Source organism: Cynoglossus semilaevis, chromosome 8, assembly GCF_000523025.1.
Source record: "Cynoglossus semilaevis isolate Cse_v1.0 chromosome 8, Cse_v1.0, whole genome shotgun sequence".
Taxonomy (NCBI): Eukaryota; Metazoa; Chordata; class Actinopteri; order Pleuronectiformes; family Cynoglossidae; genus Cynoglossus; species Cynoglossus semilaevis.
This window is the reverse complement of record NC_024314.1, coordinates 24,629,875-24,651,932: the sequence shown is the minus strand read 5'-3', so window position 1 is coordinate 24,651,932 and position 22,058 is coordinate 24,629,875. Positions and strand designations below refer to the sequence as shown.

The window sequence follows — 22,058 nt, the reverse complement described above, 5'->3', positions numbered from 1 at the left end:
ATGCTTTATTTGCAGTTAATGTAAGGCCGATGAATATAGTCCTAACAGCTGGCAGAGTGCACCCACAGAGTGTTTGGGTTTATTTAAACTCCACTATTACCCTCGCCCCAAACCCTCCCCTGATTCAGCTGCTAAATCACTGCCACAGCGGTCGCTCTCATTGCTTTTCACAAGTGAGTCAGAGCAGGTAGAAAAAACACGGGAGTTCAAATGAGAGCGGCGCAGAGGGATTACTTGGCCTCTAACAGGGTTTTGGCTCCAACATTAGGGTTAAAACCCTTTTCTATTACTGAGATCTCAGCCGATGTTGCACCAACTAGCTCCAACCGCCCCCGGAGCTTCCAGCTCCTTGCCCCCTTCATGTTTGCAGGTTCAGTGCCCCTCTACCAGGTCATTCTGGAAGACCCCTGATCAGTGGAGTGTAACCAGGGGACCAGGGAAAGGCTCCCATCCAGACACGCAGACAGCCACGATGGACACCGGGCCCCCGAGGAGTCGTGACACGCTCCCGGCCCCTTCTGTTTCAAGCTAGAGCGAAAATCAATACAGGCGTCTCCATGTTTAAAAAGCCACTCAGAGGCAGACCAGCAGCTCCGTCTGAGAAGCTGATCTCTCAGCTTAAGGCCTTGATTGACATCCAGAAGGTGTGAAGCGCTGACCCACAGCTGTCCCATTAGTAGAGGGTTAATGCCGAGATTGCTATTGAGCAAATAAAGGAACTAGGCATGGGGGTATTTTGATACACTGTCTCTCCTTATTTTGACCAAGAGATGGACCGGAGCTGGATTTCAAGCTTCTAAGAAGTGGTTGCGTGTCTACCAGATTCTGCTCCCGTGCCTTCAACAGCCACTGGGTACACACTGTGTGCATTTGTTGTGTGTGCGGTTGTCTCTGTATATCCAACTTTTGCATGCGTGTGCACCTATTATAGTGTGCGCATGTGCAAGCCAGCGCACGTGCCAGTTGTTTGAATTTCAAACAAGCGACTTTCCTGTGGAACTTCAACTTCAGCGAGTTGTTTGAAGCCGTCGGAATATTTGAGTCATCGATGTAACTGAACCTCGAAATACACCCACTTTCCCTCATCGCTCCTACTCCGGCTTCTCCTCCCAACTCGCTTCTGCTCTGTTGCTGAGTTTTTGTTTTTGAGTCATCAGCAAGTAGAGGGGTGGAGTGTGGAGTCTGGCAGTTTCCCTCAGGCCTGCTCTGAGTCACGTCATAATTGATCTTTCTAGAAATTGTGGTAGCTCTCCGTGTAAAGCCTCAATCCATGCAAGATGTGCCGCTTCATAAAGACACGGTTGCCGCTGATACATCTGTCTTCACACCGCCCTCCCTTCTTGGTCAGGGGAAACAGATAAGGGAGAATGACAAAGTACAACACAGAGCCAGACGTGACCAGCTTCTTCTCAGTTCTGTGGACGGTGAAAGAAGATGGACCTGGTTCGTTGTCTCCCAGTCGTCAGGTTGTGAGGCTGTGATTGCCCCCTCAGTGTTTTGTGTTCTGCAGCGTTGGGAGCATTGAAAATGACCTCATGCCAAATTCCACACAATAGTGGAGACCGGTCTTTGAGATGGTTGGTGTGCAGTGTTTAAAATAAAATAAATACATTTGTACTATATTGAGCCTGTATTTGGGAAATTGTTGTGTTAGCAGCAGATATGCTGCCCCCAAGCAAGCGCCAAGCGTGTGGTTCCTCTGGAAATTGAACCAAGGACTCTCTGCTCTCTGCTTCCGAGGCAGGCATGCTAACCGCTACACTATGGAACCGACTATGGAATCAATCAACGCAATTGATGTAACAGAAAATGGCACTTCATTAGAAGTTGGAATAACGACTTAGATGACATTAAAACAAGTTAATCTGAGTAATCAAAGGAGAAGTGATGACCTCCACCAACACCACCACCATCACCAGCAGCGTCGCGTGCCTGTCTTTCAACATGTCTACGCTGGCGTGCAGTGTATTTAAACAGTACCAAGTCTGTGGTGGATATTTTTTTCCCCACTCAATCAGCAGGGAAATTTAAAATTAGGAAATATCCCTGACACTCCACTTCTCTCTTCAGAGTTGGAAGTTGTAGCGGCGGTAGTGTTGACGTTGGTGAGGGGCGATTGAAAATAATAATAAGCCCCGTCTTCAGTGTGTCACCTCCTCTTCAGCTCGTTTGAGGAGCCGCCATTTGAATGGCTGTTATGGAGACGGATAGAAAAAAACAGACAGACAAAAATGTGATGTTTCCTCCTTAGCCGAGATGCTACACAATGTGATGAGCAGTGACAGCTGAAGACAGCTAATAGAGTTCTGGTGGCTCCCATAACAGCCACACACACAACCATACACACACACACACACAGCACATGTCACTACCTCTGATGAAGATCCAATATCAGAGAAGGTAATTTAGCCCTCCTGAGTGGTCATCATCATCATGGTGTGTCATGCTCATTTTATCTTGGATAAATGCAAAACATTAGGGCTGCGTATCACCTGACAAGACCAGGATTGCTTTGTGATCTCCGGTGTCACATTTTGTGTCATATCTTTTTGAAAAATTGACATTTCTGTTTGCCTGTCAGGTCACCGTCCACTCTGTGCAAACTGTTGAGACAAACCCTCCGCCTCTGCCCGCCGCCTCGAACGCAGCAAGACACAGACACATTCATACTTTTCTCAGAAGTTTTTTTTTTTTCTATTTAGAGCAAGTCTTTGGAATTTAAATGCGGTTCCTTGAAATTTCTAGTAATTTCATAATTAATTGTTGAAGGGATTGTTTGGTTAGTATAATTTTTTTAGCATTATAAAGACAATCTACATGTGTACATGGGGAAATAAAATGTCAATGTGCACTAATCTGACTACTCTGTATTTAAAAAAAAATGATAACAAACCATCAAACAACCAAAAAAGTAAGTGAGAAAAAAAAATGTCTCTGAGGTGGCCAGAAATGTGTGATGTCAAAAAGAGGTCGAAGCCGAAAAAAACACTGATTTTTGTGTCTCAATTTATACATTCAACTATAGCAGTGTTCCATTTTTGGACAAGATGGACCGTAGAGTATCCAGGTTGTATACAAACAAGTAAACACGTCATTGTTCCTCACTGCGACTTACACAAGAGCACATTCATTTTCTCTAGTCAAATAATATAGACCTCGTGTCATCGGGCACCGGCTTCTTTGTCGTCACGTCGAATTAAGTTTTTGTTGTTGCTGTTGTTGTGATTGGACGCTCCTGTGTCCCTTTTGATGCGTCCATAGAGACAACAAAGGAAGTCCTTGTCCCAGAGTTTGGAAGGTCAAATGGTAAACGAGGCTTTGATACGCCCAAGGAAATTTTTCAATCAGAGCCCCTTTGTAATAACATTCATTGTACTATTTTCCCTATCTGTGCGTGTCCCTCTCACTTGCTCCGCAGCATAATTCCCCTGGTTTTGCGTCTATAAATATGGGCAGGGAAGATGTATAATTTCTAATGAGAAAATATATCCCTTTGGATTGAAAGGCAGGAGCCGCTCCACGTGCTGCTGTTTGTTAGGAGGAGAGATGATACCTCGGGCTGTTTTGGCAGAGAGAGGGGAGGGGGGGGGGGGGGGGGGGGGGGGGAAGGGGGGGGGGGGAACTGGCTAGGTCATTGCACATTTACAAATTAGCATTTCAATCATGCAGGTAACATGGCCAGCCGAGCAGAAAATATACATGTTTTTCTAATACAAGGCACAAAAAGATAAACAAATCACTGGCCCGCGTTAGCAAAATTATCATTTCAGAGCTAACCGCTGTTATGTATTCTGCACCTTCCTGTTTGGGACTTCTAAGTAAAAAAAATAGAAAAAAAATAATAAAGACCACGCTTCTGCTCTCGTATTCGTTTCAATGTTAAATTCACAAACTGGCGGCATTGTGTAATAGCGGTCATTAGGAGATGAAGGGAAGATCTGGATTGTTGTGTTTATTCAGATGACTTGATATGACGTTTGGATAACCGTATGCACTCTATGATGGGCATTCTAATAAGCTTAGGCAAACACCTTTTCTGTCTCCCTCTCTTTCTTTCCCCGTGTCTCTGGGGCATTAATATTAAAAAGGACTGAGCTTTGGAAAAACACAGCCTGTGTGGTTGTTCAATCTGCCGCCCTGCTTCACCTGCAACTCCCGGCGCAACCGTGTGCAAATGAGAATCTCCATACTGCCCTGTTTGACCTCTGTGTTATTTTTTCATGTTCCGGACTATTTTAGAATTCTTGTTTATACAGCTCTGTTTCACCTGACATGCATGCATGCATATTGCTTCCTGGTAGGTCTGCGTTGCATGTCTGTGTGTGTGTGTGCGCGGGCGCGAGGTGCAGCAGACTTGACATATATATATGTATGAAAGCGTGTGTGTACACTGCTCCTCTGTCTTTTGGGTGCAATTTCCGGCTCCCCCCTCCAGGACCTATTTTCTGTGACAAAAACGAAGGTGTTTATATACTCAGTTTTACATACAGAGCGATCCCCCTGCACAGCTCTGGCACAGCTCCAGTGCTCTCCAGGCACGCCGGTGCACGGTCCCTGTGTGGCGCAGCCACTGAAGACTCGGTGACAAATGGCAATTATATTTGTGTGTTCTTCATGAATCCATCAAACACTGGCCTTTTAAAATGCTCCCCGGGTATTTGAAGCTGTCAGCTACTAGTAGCTGGGACCAAATTGGGATGCTGCTTAGACAGTCAAGAACTACTCACCCCCTAGTTTCCCTTGTGATGTGTGTGACAGCGTGTGTAGGGGAATACCATGTTTTATTCAACTACAAATGTACACCCTCAACAGTTGTTGATGTGCTAGAAATAGGGCGGTTACAAGTCCAATTTGAAGTGTGTCTATGAATGTTCCTCCAATTGTTCCTCGAAAAACATCGCGTATTAATGCAACCTGTCAGGCCGTGTGCACTCGGTTATCTCAGGACACCTACCGCCTCTCAACTTCAAGCGTGTACCAACTCCTCTAGTTAGACAGTATATATTTTTTAACTCGCAGTAGTGGTAGATGGTGGTATCAAATTTTGATGCTCTTTGTGTTTTCTGCTCTGTTGCCAGATGTTGCAGCAGTGTGTCTTAATTGCACCATTGGCCTCACCCCAAAATACATGCGAGTTGTGCACTGAAACTTTACTGTTCTATATGCTGCTTAACACTGAGGGTAAAAAAAACTATTTTCTCTTCTTTTATTCAGCACTGAACTTAAAACTTAAAACATTTCTATGCATTCCTGGATTAGGTAACACATTAAAGATTTATAAACTGGCTTAAACGTGTTATGAACAACGAAGGAAAACAGTAATAACGTTGTTATCTCTGCAGGAGAACTGACCTCTCGGAGGAGCCCAAACTAAAGTGAAGCTCTAGTTGTTGTAGTTGTAAGTTGAAACTGAGCTTATTTTTTTTTACTTACTTTGTCTTAGAGGTCGACAACTATATTTGTAGGAGGGTTAGAATTTATCTGGACGGACATATTCGGTGCCGGACATTGAATTAAAATTAAATAAAAAATCACATTTTTGTCTAACATTTTGATTTGATCTTTATTTAGGAATCCAGTCACCAGTTGTTGATCACTGAGACTTACAGTAAAAGGCAGTACACGGATAAACCATGTCACTGAAAATGTTGCATGTATGAAGACTTGGAATAATAATTAGTTTCAATATGAACACTTAGCTTCACAAGTCAAAAAAAAAATAACTCAAGATGTCATACAGCAAGTGAAATATTTACTTATCATCTCTAATATATTAAAAACTGAAATATATACAATCATTTCTCAGATCCACATCATAGTAAATTCACTCTTGATCGATTTGCACCGCCTTAAAAATAGGTGAAATATGCAGGTTGTCTGATATATGCAAATGTCTCCGTACAATACTCTTTGATTAACCAACTTGGCACAAGTACGAGACAATCGTACGAGACAGTTCCTAACAGAACTTTTACCTTATTTCTGGTTTCCCTCATTATTGTCTTCATCCGTCTCACGGTGACTGTGCAAGTCCTTCACTGCCATCTTTGACAGAATCATCATTATCGCAGTGGCTTTTTTTCAGTTTTGTGCGAAACCCAAGATTCTGCCTGTGCACTTGGGTTTTACATGGTGGTTTCTTAATAACTGTTTGTACTCGGGTAAATTGAAGGCTTGCCTTCCTCAAAAGGAAAGGTAATTATGTCTGGAAGTCTACTTTGGTGTATTTGTGCACGAGCCTGTGTTCATGTGTGGTGGAGGTCGTTGGCTTTTCCCGAATTGGCAGGACAACTGTATTATTAAAGGATACTAAAGGTGATTGATTTGGTAAAGAACAGTCTCCCTCAAGTCAGGAGCACATGTTGTGTTGCCTTTATAAGAAACAGGTGCATTTATTTTCTATTTGTTGGTGTGTTGTTTTTTTTTTTTTCTTTCTTGCCAAGCATTTGGCTCTGTTTTGCATGTCAGGTTTTTGTAAATGAGTTTCGACAAGTAAATTATTATAACGTAGAAAGGGAATTCCCCCGTCGACCTAATAAATGTCAGGCAGCGATGTGTGTGTTTACACATAAAAGCATGGTGGTGAGCGGAGGGAGGTGAGGGGGGTGGGGCTGAGGAATCATGAATGCAATGAAAACAGAGTGATGTTACATTTCAACAGAAAAACAAGCAAATCAAACGGCTCCGCTCCAGTAAAGCAGAGTAAGTAGGAAAACAGGCCGGACCACTTGCTTGTTGTCGGTTCTACATCGTCAAGTTTTCCTGTCACGTAGAACATTCCACTGTTTAGTTACTCAGATGACTCTACTCCAGTGTAATATAATCCAACATGATAGAAAACATAAACAAGAAAAGGGAAAAACGCTAACGTGTAGTGTCTCCTCAAGGCCTCTCTGTTAGTGATTCTCTGTTTCCACAAATTGTCACGGGCAGGTTGGAAATTCCATCAACCTGGTCTTAAAACGCTGCATAATGAATTCTACTGTGTCCTACCCAGCTGTCTAATTCAAATTTCATGAAATCTCTATCTTATCTAAGTCTGTGTTTGTTTGTCGGAGCAGCGTGCAGGAGCCTGAGTGAAGAGACAAGGGAAAACCCAGAGCGTGTATTTAATTGCTTTGTTTTACATCCACATGCAGGTCCGGCCTCTCCCACAGTGATGTGTTGTTAAAGAAATCTCGCAGTCTGATTCCCATACTCTCTGCTGCTCTTGTTAACTGTAATTGCACTTGTTGGGAGGCTGACAGTTGGAAAAATAAAAGTTTCCTGTGTCATATTAAGACTTGTATCCCCTGTGAGAGAATCTGATGTTTGTTGAAAAGTTGCAAAACACAGTACCTGCCAACAATTCTCTCTATTTCTAAATAGTAATGTACAGCTACTAGAAAAAATAAAATCCAAATTAAATTCGACGTATCACAAATTAGTTTCGATTGAAGCTAGGATTAGCCATTAAGCAAGATTAGCTAATTAGGTATATTAGTTAAAATAAGCTAACATTTCTAACCATATTGTTCCATGCATACATTACAGCCTGAGTTGGTTTCCAATGGTCACCTCAAAAACTGAAAAACTGTTTTTTAAGTTTATCAGACACAACAATAAAATCTCTCCTACGCCACTTTTTCCGCCGTTCTAACAAAGGTTTTCCCCGAAAACAACCGAACCCAGCGTTTATTTTGAAACGAGATTTATTCACGAAGCAACTCAGTTCATAGTGCACTCCTCGAAACAGAGCATAAAAAGAAGCAGCCATATGTCAAATGTATATAAAAAAAAAGTATAGGATGTAGAATAAGTGCGGCTCAGAGACCAACTTGAAAAGTGATGAATAATTCACAAAATCTTAAGTTAACCGTGCACTGACGGCTTGTGCACAGGCGCCGGGGCTCTGATGTAAAAGGAAGGTAATGCAGGAGTAACTCCCAGTAGAGCTGAATGTGCAGCTGTTCCTCTCAGTAAAATGCCACCTGCTTTGCTTCGCGAACATCCGTCGCCTTCTTTCTTATCAGACAGGTCGCTGTCTCCTGACTTTGTGTGACTGTCACACATACACTCGGAGAAAACCGGTTGAGGCCATCGCTGAGCTTTTGAGAGCAAAGTACATCATTACCGTTGGAGACAGCAGCTATTTTGTATATGCACAGCATCACAGGCTCTTGTTCTCTGTGGTTTTTCTTTTTTTTTTAACCATATTAATCTTCCTCTTTCTCGTCTTAACTCACCTGGGTGCAACTCACAAAAGTCTGTCTGCCTACAGCGGTGGCTTTTGTGAACCTGTCACATACAAGGTTTCCCCGTACCTCACCACTTCCCTCTGTCACTCTGGGTTGAAGTGTTTGCCACATGATCGATATTGTGATGTTAGGAAACGGTGGCAAGATTTGCTGAGAGTGATTTTCTGAGGATTGGGCCTCCACCGGTGCTTGGTTTTTGAAAGAAGGGAACTTCACAGGCTGCAGTAACTTTATATGTGAATAAAAGATATGAGTGGAGGTGCAGAGAGTGCAAATAAAGTTCTTTCTCAGTTAATATAAAGTTGCGGTAGACCCGTAATGGTAAAAATCTATCTCCTCTCAGTGTTAAGTTCCGGATTTGGTGAATTTTTTTTTTTTTTTTAACAGTGGCTTTTGGTTTGGTGTTTGAGTTAAAAGGCAGATAAGTTTCTCTTTAACAATTAACAGCATTAAAAAGGCAATTTCTTGTCCTTTATATTTCCTCGCAGCTCAACCTCACTCTGAGTCACGACCAGCGTCGGACTTCACCGAGGGAGACTCCGCCAGGGACCAGAACAACTGTCGCCCCAACGGCACTGGCACGCCAGCACTGAGCAATGGCGGCGGAATCCACCCTGGGATCAGCAGTGCTGGTGGCCCACGCGTGTGCTCCTGCGGCGCCACCATCAGCACAGGCGCAGAGAGAGGATCAGGCTCCGGCTCCAAGGGGACGTCTTCTGCGCCGACTACAGAGCAGCCCAGGAAACAGCCGTCCACGCCGGTGTCACAGAGAGTGCAGAGGAAGCTGAGGTCCAGCTTGTCAGTCAACAGCGACAGCAGCCGACGCAGCAAAGGAAGTTCCACCGGGTCACAGAAGGCGCCTTTACCAGAAGGTGAGTATCAGCGCACCAGGTAATGTTGAGAGTGAGTGACTATTTACACCCTTACTAACCATTTTAACTAGGGCTGTCGAGACACCGTGCTAATCAGGTTAATCATCTTTTCCAAAATATTTAACCAGATTAAAGATTTTAACATATTTGGAAAATTGCATTTCCAAATAATTTCACCATCTATCTGCACATTGTTGTGATCGGAATAATAGTTAATTAAACGTCGGAATCACGATTATCTAATCATTATTAATCCACAGTTAATCTGATTAAAATTGTAATTGTTTTTAATTGGCAGCCCTAGTTTGAACACTTCTTCTTGTTCTTGACATTAGTTACTTCCTCTATATCCAATCTCTTTGTCTCTAAAACCACTCACAGAACTCATAAACATTGTTTTACTTTTTCGCTAATGCTGAGGTTTTCAAGTAACTCCATAAACAGAAGGACAAAAACATGCATCACATACAAAAAACACTGAGCAAAAAACAAGTCATAAAGTCAAATTATTCTGTCTGAAATAAGGTGATTTTTTTTGGTAGAGAATCGTAGACGCGTGGCATGAAACACTGGTATGAAGTATACACCTACGGCCGCTCCTGAAGTGTATTCCTCCTGTGATATTGCTAATAAATTCTTACCTTCTCTCACCTTTTAATGATGGCGGTGCATGACCTCTCTTATTTATCACTCCCGTCAAGCAAATGACATCTTATCCACTCCCGTCGTTTTTATTTTCTCTAACCACAAGTCAGAGGGTCCGTTTGCCATGCGGGGAAGCCGTCACTTTGTCAGGTGTAATGTCGAGGTGAGTCCGATAATGAAGGCGGTTGGCTGGTCTTTTTTCCATTGGGGAGATAGGTGTGACCGTCTAACGAGACCGGAGAGCACGGGGTGCCTATTAAAAGTCGTGACCAGCCTTCTCCAGGCCCCTCAAAGCCCTCTCACACCTCTCTGGACCCTCTCTGACTCTCCCCGCAACCCGTCAGCACCACCCCGACTTTCATTAACAGAGACATGACGCGCCACGGTGGTCGCTGTGCATGTGTTTGTGGACACCCTTGTGTTCTTGATCATTACTGACCCTGGTTTTTTTTTTTTTTTTTTTTTTTACAACCACCCTGGCTATTTGTACTTATTATCCATCATTGGTTCTTTCACTATTTCATTAGATCTTAAAGTGCTGTAATGATTAAAAGATTGTAAATACCTTCATATGAAATTGAATTCAATTGTTCTTTTTAAAAGAAAAAAAAATCTAGACTCTAGACTCAGTCTTTGATTGTGCTTTACACTTGAAATACCTATCAGTAACTCCAGTCAGAAACCAGAAGCCGGCATACTGTACTTGCGCACATCAACAACACTTTGTGAGTAAACGTGGGATGCCTCCACAAGAGACGTCGCAGACGCATCACGACTCCCAACGTCTTAATTGGTGAAGAACAGAAGAAAAAAAAAAAACAGCTGCTCAACAAGTCGCTCTCATTATGGTGTTTTTCTGTTGCTTATTTGCAGACACGGGAGCACTCAGAATCAATATATTCACTTTCAACTATTTATTTCCCCCAGGAACGCAGCCAAGCTGTTGTGTTAGATTGTTTACATGGATTAACATAATCTGTTTGCCTGTGAAATTAGCCTCCTAAACAGGCCCCCGAACACAGGAAATAAAAGGCCTAAGCTGGCATGAACCAGCTCTGGGAATTCTGCTGTTCTTTCTGTTTTCTTGGCAAACGCTGTTGGCACTGGATGTAACGCCGCGGCGTCTGAGGAGTCGTTTATCCAGCAGCTTTTGTTCAGCGTGCTGGGTCGTCTCCACTTGAGGCGACCAGTTGGTATATTTGTTAATTGTATGTAATCGTTTTAATCTTCTCTTTAGGATTTAAGACCAAAGCCTGAAGAGGCAGTTTTGTTTTTTTTTGTTTTTTTTTCCCAATCCATAAACCTCCATGTGTCGTCTTCCAGCCTGAACTTTTTTCCTTCGTCATACGTTATAAAGAGAGCAGTCTTGAAGTACATGTTCTGGACTTCCACAGTTCAGCCCCTATCCTCCGCTGTCTTTACACATCCATGCCTCCTGTGCATTCCCCCGGCCACCAAGGCCTTGTCTGACCAACCTCTCTCTCTCTCTTTATTTTTGATTGTCTAGCATTCCTCTTTGTGAGTTTTGAATGTTTTGCACAGCTTGCCGCTTCATGACCCATCTCGGTTGTTTTGTGTCATGCTGCCCTCTCGCTCCTTTTTTTTTTCCTCTTCCACTTTTGATGTTAGCTTTCCAGATGTCTCAGACTATTTCCTCAGAGACACAGGATGCTGCTTTTCTGGCCCCTGCAAACTCTGGGCTTCATCGCTGCTCGTTGACATTAAACAGGAGCAGTGTCAGTGTGGGCAGATCTTTCTGTCTGCTGGTTGGTTTCACTCATGTCTCTCCGTCTGACTTTCTTTTCTTTCATTCTTTTCTTTTTTTTTTTTTTTCGAAGAGATGTGCCGTGCATCTAAACTCTCTTGTGTACAGTGTACGACCCTCTCGCTCCCCTCCCTCTCACTGGCTTCTCTAAGATCTAGACTAATCGCTGGTGTTGAATTATACATCCAAGTGAATAGCTGAGATGGCCAGCCACTGTCTAATGCCCATGTGCTGTGTTTATCTCAGACTCTAGTCTACTGTTCCACACTGAGTTGTGTGTATACCCACTGGGTCCTTCAAAGTTTGTTTGGCTGAACTTTGAGGTTCTGTGTGCTCCACCGTGAACGGGCCACGATTATGGTTCTCAGTGGCATTTTGTGTAGGGCTGAGATAACAGGTGCTTCTGTGGGTATCAGCTCAAAAACTGACAAGTGTTTTAGCTCAAGAAAAAAAAAAAAAGTCCACAAACTAGCCTTGAGCATTTCAACTCCTTCCACACCGGTTGTTTTATAAGGAAGGATATTTTTTTTTCATGAATCTCCTATCAGTGCCAGCATTAAGGTTTCAGATAAGGATAATAAGATGCGTTCAAACTCCAGGCACCCTCACAGACACGCAGACACGCTGGCAAGCGTGCTTCTTTCATGTTTCCTTTGCTATCTTATTTGTACCGCGGTCGGACCGAGCCCCTGGTCAGCGCAGCAACCCCAGAGCACCACAAAAAAAAAAAAAAATCTCCTCTTTTTTGATTAACCAAACATGAGCATCCAGCAGGTCCTGAGCATGCCTTCCTGCGCCGTCCACAACAATCATCCTACTTTTTCTTTCCCCTACTGACAAAATCAGTAGCCGCCCTTTCTGACAGCTCAAGATGGCCTGATGAAAGTTATGCTAATCTGGCCCGTTTACGATGCCGTATTTCTGCATCCGTCCACATCATGTTTTTTTTAACGTTAGCAAAGCGGCGATGCTCCGCGGGCCTTGAGGAGAGAAAGGACATTGCCTCTGGGAATGTATTCCAGGTTCACAAGGTGGATGATTTTTAAGAATGATTTAATACAACGAAATCTGAGCCAAGTGCAGCCTTCACTTGTGACAGGAAAAGTTACCTTTATCCTTTATTTGAACAAACTCATAAACTGAAACACTGCCATATATACATAACCTTTATTGAATGACAAACACATATATGTGTATATATATTTATATGTATATATGTGTCTATATATATATATATTTATATATGTATATATGTATATATCAATACACAGACATGATAGTATGTGAATATATGTATATTGTATGTGTATAAATATGTCTGTGTAAATATATATATCTATATATATGCACATACTTATCTATATATTTATCTAAATTATTGTGTTGTAATTTGAACACCTGTTCATTGAAACATAATTTCTTACTATATATGTAAGTTTTAATACAAATGACTTTTCTAAATAAGAATATATTACGCATGACATTTAAGTCAACTAAATCTAATTAAAATGAGTTTAATTAAATAATTTTCATAGTTTGAAAAAAAAATCTGAAATTACAACAGTATAATTGACCAAAACAGGACTAAATCTAAATTAAATTGTCAACTTTTTTATTTTTTATTTTCTTTTACATTTTTAACCACACTTCAGCAGTGGTTGCCACTACAAATATAAAAAGGACACCTCTCCTTTTAAACTAATTTGTCAAGCTTACACTTTATTTTTAAAATACATTTTACTTAATAAAAATGGTTCCTATTGGTATGGAGATAGGTTTTCTTAACAATATAGGTTAAGTTTAACCAGCCCGACGTCTAATCTTCACAAACGCGACAGTTCAATCAGAATCCCTTTTCATCTGTTTTGCCTCCTCTGGGCAGAGTTTCCACAGTTACTCAGTCACTCCATTTGTTCCACTGTCGACTTTTTCCACTATCTGGAACAAAAAAAAAAAAAAACCTCTGATAGGCACAGTGGAGAACCAAAACCGTGCCCTCTTCCTGTTTTTGTACCCGACGCTTGGCCTTTAAAGTCTACAGAGCTTCTCATTGACACTTGGATTCTGTAGTTACCACCTTGACCACCAGGTGTGGATATAGCATTTGATTAAAAAACATGTTGATTGATTGATTTGATTGAAAAATGTATTCGCCCTGTTTCATTACCATTTTTAAATCATCACAGCAGTGTTTAATGAAGCCATTCAGGAACAAATTTGTGATGGTTAATGGGTACATTGGTAATTCAGAGGGAAACTGTATTTCTGTGGAAAGTGAAAAAAAAAAAAAGCTGAAAGTTGCCACCAACCACATAAAGTGAAGAGGTTAAATGTTAATCAGAGGTGTGAGCGCTCCCCACATTAATCCACCTATTTGCCAGGGAGAGACTCTGGACTCGGCTAATCATCTTTGTGTGATCAACCTAGCAGTTTGCATGATAATGCCACAATTATTTAACAGTCTGTTAATCAAAACTGCAGGAGAGGAATTCATTCCTTTGTATTTTTCTTATTTTCCTGGTCCCCCCCTGCCTCGTTAGCCCTCACCCTTTTTTGCCAAGACACCCGCTGCTCTGGTCCACCTGTACGCATGCAGTCACTCACTCTCGCTTTGACCTGCTTTCAGCGCCGACCAATCCTTATAAAAAAATAAAAATAAAATCGAAACTTTTTTTTTTTTGTAATGCCATGGTTTTGTCTTTGGACCCAGACTGCTGCGTCCACTGCATCTTGGCCTGCCTCTTCTGCGAATTCCTCACTCTTTGCAACATGGTGGTGGCCCAGGCCTCGTGCGGCGCGTGCACGTCGGAGGCCTGCTGCTGCTGCTGCTGCACTGACGACCTGGGAGACGACTGCAACTGCCCCTGCGACATGGACTGCGGCATCATGGACGCCTGCTGCGAGTCCTCGGACTGCCTGGAAATCTGCATGGAGTGCTGCGGCATCTGTTTTCCAACATAGGAGCATGTTGTCGGTGGTGTTGGTGTCGTGGAGCGCGATGAAAGGGATAAATGGACCCTGGAAGGAAAATGAAAGGGATGACGCTGCTGTCAAATGTCAAATTTGGCATCAGACAGTTGGAAGGAGAGTGCGCGTGAATGTGGGAGCGAAAAATAAAATTAGCGAGTGTGTAGGGTAGTAGAGTGTGGCTGAACAAATTAACTACACGTATACGAACGTCAATAAAAATCTCAAGTGAGAAGGAGCTCTTTAATCGATTTCAGCACATCGACCTGTTGTTAGACGTCCAAGAAAAGGCTCCTTATCAATAGTAGAAATCACTTCTGATCTGCCAAGTTGACGGCGGTGTGCTGTTTTTAAACACAAACTTAGCTAACAGGGAGCGGAATAAGCATCCTGGAAAACCTGGAAACTACATGAAAAAAAAAAAATTCCAGTCATGGAAATTATGTAAATGAGGGGAAAAAGTCAAATGTCCTGGAGAATCTGACGTCATACTGGAATTTTTTTTTTTCTTCCATCTGTTTGTCCCAACATTTAAAGTGCACAAAAACAGGGTTAAACTGAATTTCTTCAGTTTGGATTTTATCGCTAGATTTGGCCACTTTTACAATACTTTAAAAAAAAAAGAAATTTGATGAAGAATGGTGTCGGTAATAGACTGTGACAAGTTGGTCTGACAAAGACGTCTTGTTACAGAATGGTGTCGGTAATAGACTGTGACAAAGTCTGTTGAGCTGACAAGTTGGTCTGACAATGACGTCTTGTTACGATCCACTTCATGTTGCAGTTCACTTGTATTGATATGTTGAGCACGTTTAGAGGTTGTAGCTGAAGAACAGCACAGAGGTTTGTAACAACAGGCTGAAATCGAGCTGATATTTCCTCTCATATTTAGTTCCTATGAAGTATTCTTAGCCAAAAGTCAAATAGAATCAAAGTTCTTTTCTCTTTTATTGTTGATCATTTGTTTTTATACTTGCAACATTCGTACTTCACCACAACACTGTAAAATATGTTTTTGTGACGGTGACATTTATACACTTGAAATGCATACTTTATCCAATGGAATTTTGGTAACATTCCATCTACTGTAAAACACTCCAAACTGGTAAAATATGAAAGATGAATTGGTCATTTTTACCTGTTACTTTCTGGCACTAGTTGTCCATAAAGTCAATAACGGTCTATTATAACATGGATTTACTGCACAGTAAAAAAAAAAAAAAGTTTCGTGTTTGGTTCAATACTGGAATGTGAACAAAAATGTTCATAGACCAAGTTTATGTCGCGCAAATTTATGTGATTTAGTTCTATCTCCAAAACGTGATGTAACTGGAAACAGTGTGGGTCTCTTTGTTTTGTTTTTTTTTTTTGCTGTGTGAAGAAAACATTCCTACAAAAAATTTGGAGATTGCTAAGATTCCTAATGCTGGACTTTTAAAGAAATAACTTTAATAAAATGAATTAACTAATAACACGCATTAGAAGTTCAGATCCAGATCTTGAGTCAGAAGACGATATCCAGCAAAATGTCTAGAGAAAATGAAACCATGTTGTCATGTTATTGACTCACCAGTTTCATAGTCTTCATGGGCTGAAGTGTTATATATATATATATATATATATATATATAAAAAAGAATGGATAATGTGAAAAAGAATAAGTCATATATACATGAACATGAAGTTGTTTTTTTCTTCCGTTACTGTGCTGTATGTTTGCTATAGTAAGTCTTTGTTTCCAGCCTCTCCATTGGCTTCTTATTTCATCTCTCTGATTGAAGTATGACTTTACTTAGATGTTATCATCCATATATTACTTTTGTACATTAGAAACCGAGAAAGAGTTTTATGAATAAAACTATGGCTTATTATTGTTTCGTTCTATCTAAATATATATTTGCTCAGAAGAAAAACCCACATCAACACCTGTTATGTTTCATCCGTTTTTACACAACGGAAATATTTGTAGTTTCGACTTCTGACGGTTTCCTTCCTTTAAAATGACATGAAATGAAAACTTTAACAGTACCTCACAGTTGTGCAACATCCAAATAACAATGGGTTTTGATGAATTGTTTATTTCTATTTCCAAATACATTTATAATCATTTAAAAAATAAGAGGAGTTAAAACTAAAAAAAAAAAAAACCCACTGCTGTGAGGATTCTGGATTATCTGAATAATTTGTCTGGATCGTGAGCTCTTCCCGATCTTGGATGATGTCACGCTGCGGTTTCAGCTCCGTGTCTATATTTAGTGTACACACACCCAGGCAAACACTGCATGCGTACTGCTAAGAAATGACTACAGTTTACATACTGTATACAGTGCGTCTGATTTTTAATCACATGCTGCTGAGGTACAAATCTTGAGTTTGGGAACTGAAAGTAACCGTTGAGTTTCAAAAAAAAAAACCCCGTCAGATGTGACTCACTGTAACGGAAACATCATTTGTGAGTCACCGATAGTGAAATAAAAAAAAAAAATCACTTGTGAGCAACTGCAGCTCACAATTACAAAACACTATAGTCTGTTATTTAAGACGTTGGTTCTCAAACTGTGGTATGTGTACCACCAGTGGTACGTGGAGAAAATTCATATTTTCACGTTTACATTTTTAATAGAATAAATCTGAAACATACCATTTATACAACATTGAAACATAAACATCTTTATAAACATCTCTCCTGTGGTGGAAGCTAACAGTGAAGGCCTACGCTGCTGTGTTCTAATGTTGGTCATCATGGTGGTACTCAGAGAGATCAGTGTTTTCTCAGGTGGTACAGAGGATAAAAAGTTTGATTTAAGAGTTTTCGGTCTTGTCATAATTGTGCACAGATGTGGCCAACAAATGTGTCATTGGTAAAATATCAGACATTTTAAATCAAGACTTTTAATTTCTCAAATATGTCATGATGTGTCATTCATCGGAATTTCTTTGTGTGTGTGTGTTGCAGGAGGCGTTCGATTCCCGGTCGTCACCTTTGCCACCTCCGTCTCTCTGGTCTTCTCTCTATTACAGTCCAGCATTAGCGCTAACATGGAAACATGGTCAGCGACACTCGGTGAGGTCATCAGGGAGCAAGCACCTCCTGCTGGCTGGAACAGTAGTCTGACCTTCAGCTGACACCACCCCCTGTTAACCCCTCAATTAACCTCCTCGCCTGCCCCCCCTGCTGGTGAAGCAGAGAGGAAGAACACCCCACCCCCCCTCCACCCAGGAGCAAGCACCTCCTGCTGGCTGGAACAGTAGTCTGACCTTCAGCTGACACCACCCCCTGTTAACCCCTCAATTAACCTCCTCGCCTGCCCCCCCTGCTGGTGAAGCAGAGAGGAAGAACACCCCCCCCCCCCTCCACCCACTCCTCCCTCCCTCCCTCCCTTCCCTCACCTCCTTTCTGCTCTATCTTTATTTCCTTTTATCATTTTCTGCCTGGATACACCCCGGCCTGGGGAAAAATTACCATCTTATTTCACTAATGCGTTGGGGGGAAAAAATACCACTTTCCTGAAACTCTGTAATCACACAGGAGTTGCACTTTTTCTTTCTTTCTTTCTTTCTCACTTTATTTCACATTCACAGCGGAGGCAGAGAAATATTAAAAACTCCAGGTAGAGTGTGCACTGACCTTTTCACAAAGTCGCCCACCTTTCCACTCCTCTAATCAATCCCCCTCTGATTGTTCGCTGTGTGCTGGTTTGTAACGTCACAATTAGCGACGGCTCCATTGTTTCTCTCTCCGAGCTGGACATAAATCCGACAACTTTTTGATCTCAAGGTCACTCCTCTTACAGTATCAAATACATTTTAAAGTGCAGCCGCCTCGGACCGGACATAGCTACCCACCCATCCGTCCCTCGGTCGGGGAACAATTCTGTGGCTTAGAAAATTGCAGTCTCCCGCCATCAGCCACGCGAACAGATCACCGTGTGTGTGTGTGTGTGTGTGTGTGTGTGTGAAGAGGAGACAGCAGATGGGCAGATTAATGATGTTTTCCTTCCTGTCATTTTCATATCAGAAAGACCTGAGCGTCGTATACCGCTAAGATTACGACCATGTTATAATTAAATGTAATCTGACTAATTAGACAGGACATGAAGAGGTGGCAGTAATGGCGACACTTGTCTTAATTTGCCATCTGTTTTTTCCAGATGGAACATCGATATTTTTTTTTTTCTTTTTTTTGTCAGACGGCAGGAAACATGGCGGCGTGCGTTCTCGCTCTCCGCTCGCTCCTCTATGAATCCATAAGCTCTGTAATAATAGCCATCGTTAAATGGCTGTTAGCATTGAGGTGATTCATTCCGATGTGTTTATGATACCATGTTGTCAGCCATTAAAACTCGTGGCGGCGGAAGAATGACTGTAAACGTCTGTGCGCACATTCATGTGACCAGACGTAAGAGACTTTGGCCAGATGTTTGATAATTGATGTATTCGCGAGGTAGTTAACGATACACAAAAAAAATCAGTAAAAACCAGTCCAATCCAGTTCAATCCAGTCTTGTCTAATCCAGTCTAATCTCATCTAATCTGATCTCTACAATCATTTTTTTCAATTTCTGTGATCCAAAAATAATTTGTTTAAATCTATGTGAACACAAACTCCTTCCTTTACAGGGACTACTGCTCTTAGCCAATCAGCTTTTGATAATTGATGTATTCGCGAGGTAGTGAACGAACGTACACAAAAAAAATCACTAGGATCAGTAAAAACCAGTCCAATCCAGTTCAGTCCAGTCTTGTCTAATCTGGTCTAATCTCATCTAATCTGATCTATACAATCATTTGTTTAAATTTATGTGAACACAAACTCCTTCCTTTACAGGGACTACTGCTCTTAGCCAATCAGCTTAAACCATGCGTATCCTCCGCCCCCTTTCTTCACAAAACAGGTTTAGGTGACATAATGATGACCTTTAGATAATTTGGCTACATTTGCAGACCTGCCTGCGGTCCACTCAAGGCTCACGTCTCTCTGTGCGGGCCTCAAACCCGTCCCTCATCCTCGGAGGATTTGTGTGGTTCATGTTCCTGAAAGTCCTTGTCCTTTTGAACTACTGTGAGAATTAGAAAACATTTGACTTTAGACTTTTGGCGTCAGTTAAAAGAAGACAAGACAATCTCTCATCTCTCAAGTTAAAAACAAGAGTTCAAGTTGTGTCGCATGAAATGAATCACCTCAGTTAGCGGCGTCCATTAGCCCCTTGACATGGACCTGGTTTACCATGCAAATAGGCTGAATATCTGAGGACTTTAATTGTCTCTGACATGAGGCTGAAGACGTCCGCCTCCCTTACACTGTGACTTACGTGTTTGTTATTTCTCCCCCACAAATAATTCAAGTCTCCGCCCAACGTGAAACTGCGTGAAACTTCAAGGTTTCATTAGCAGCTTCGTCTCTGTGATACGTTTAGAGTTGGTTTATTTACACAAGAACACCGTACGTACTGAACGTCCAAACTTAAATGACACCGAAACAGAATCACAGCCGCACGTATAACGTATAACATCCATGTGAAAAATTGTGTTTCCTTTCTTCCCCTCTCTTCTAAGGGCAACGACGTGTGATCGTACTCGCACCCTAAATATTTAAAGACCCCCTTTCGCTGCAGCTTTGCTCTGTTACACGGGCCTCTCGCTGTCTCTAATCTCTCCGATACCTGGAGGCGTTGCCACGAAGATGCAAAGACAACATGTTGCAGTTAGCGATAAAACAAGACTTCTGCTTGAAAAAAAACACAAGAAAATAACAGGCCTCTCAAATCGGTGAGCGATGAAGTTCAAAGTTGCTGTCACGCGACGTGCCCCGCGATGTGGCGCTGACAACATCTGCCTGAGAGAACGACAAGAGTCAGACAGGAATGAAAGGAGTGAGGAGTCGCACAAGTGTTTTCAGATCCCATCCTTTCTTCCCTGATGTTGCAGACAACACCCCCCCCCCCACTCCCCCTGTCTCATGTTGTGACATTTCAAACTGTGCCAGTGACTCTTTTTTTCTTTCTTTTTTTCTAACGCTTGTTTTTTTTTTACCTATTGTACCATGTTGTGCTCATGTTTTCGGGGGGAAGGTCGTGTTCTGAAGCCGTAAGTAAGACATCAGCTGAGGTTTAAACACTTTCTCGACATTTCCGATTCCCTTCATTATTCGGAGAAGCGGCGGACTGTGGGAGAGGGAAATTGAGAAGGACATGTGGACCAGGGACGCCTGTTTATTTGCTTGTTCGTGCTGCTTGAGCTGTAAATGGGATGTCACCATCGGTTCATATCGTTTGCTGTGACGCAGATGTTTTGTCGTCTTCGCGGCGGCTCTTTTCATCATTTGTCCTCGACATCACTTAAATGACACCCAGATTACAGGTTAACTAGTATTTAAAGGTTAATACAGTATAAGATTTGTTTGTGATTAACCAGTAGTGTTAACTATAACTAAATTTGTCGTATGACCAGAATTTGTCTGGACAGATACCTCGGGGGCCAGACACTCAAATAAAACTGAAAAAAAAATCAATTTTTTTTTCAAGAGTCATAAATGATGATGGTTTACTGATAAATAATTAAGTCTCCACTGTTGTTTTTTGATGGTTTACTGATAAATAATTAAGTCTCAACTGTTGTTTTTTGCAGTTGCTTCAATGCGGGGTTTGGAGGCTACCAAAGAAACTTTCTCTTTGGTCCTCACAATTTTGGAGCCCAGACAGACCAGATTGGTTGCTTTAACACGCTGGATTTGGCCTGCGGGCCACAAGTTGATGATCACCTCACACCTTTTTTTTATGTTCTCTTTGAAAGGAGGAAGGCCGGATGTTGATTCACACCAATTTGTAACTGGCTCGTCTTGGTTAGGCATCTCAACCAATGAGAACTAAGGGATGTTGCTGAAACTGCTGCAGCTCTCACATGAACCAGAGCAGAAAAGAACCGACGCACACAGAAACAGAGAGAAAAGGTACTGACGTGTTCTGTGATTATTTTTACAATTTAAATGAAATCACCTTTTTGTGTTTGCAAACCAAATCGCCAATAGTATTAGTTTACTACCGGAAATATTTTAAAAGCGTAATTTTTAACTGCGCTAGTGATGGTCAAAATCTTTCTTGAAGCATTTAGTTTAGTTAAAAAAAACTATGCGTTAAGGTTTCTTGGCACATCCAAGGACACACACGCACACACACACAGTGTGGCTAATATGATGATTCTATTAGCTGTATAACAACCGGCAAAAACAGCCGATGAAACAAACCTGTTGACGCGGCTGTTTTCCCCGTCTCCTAGACACGAAGCTGTTTTCTGTTTCATTCCTGTTCAGCAGACAGTAATTGCTGTGTGAAATTGTTTTCCTGCGTCACAGTGCATCAATAAACATCGTCTCATAAGCTCCAGCATGAACAGCGGCCGTAAAACGGTCGCCTCCCCTCCCTTTCCGTTTAACAGATGCTTTGCCTCATGGTGTTTATTTGCCTGTCAGTTGTTTCCCTAATTGTGTCATCTGCTAGGAATAAACACGTCTCCTGTTGCATCTTTGTTTGCACACCGTTTGGCAACAAACCACTGTGGTGACAGTTTGTTTGTG

The 22,058-nt window shown here is 41.8% G+C and overlaps 1 protein-coding gene across 4 annotated transcripts in view; it reads left to right on the top strand.

Annotated features, from left to right (window-relative positions):
* The window catches only part of mdfic (MyoD family inhibitor domain containing), a 41,637-nt gene extending 23,989 nt beyond the window's left edge, over positions 1-17,648 (top strand). For 3 of the 4 annotated variants that reach the window (XM_025057540.1, XM_025057541.1, XM_008315823.3), the window contains exons 11-13: positions 8,726-9,109; positions 14,230-15,143; positions 15,218-16,096. In XM_025057540.1, the coding sequence (XP_024913308.1) occupies positions 8,726-9,109; positions 14,230-14,480 (635 nt within the window). In that variant the 3' untranslated portion in view covers positions 14,481-15,143; positions 15,218-16,096. Of the gene's footprint in view, positions 1-8,725; positions 9,110-14,229; positions 15,144-15,217; positions 16,097-17,441 lie in introns of those variants that run through there. The other variant, XM_008315824.3, reaches the window with a different exon arrangement.
* The last annotated feature ends 4,410 nt before the right edge of the window (positions 17,649-22,058 follow it).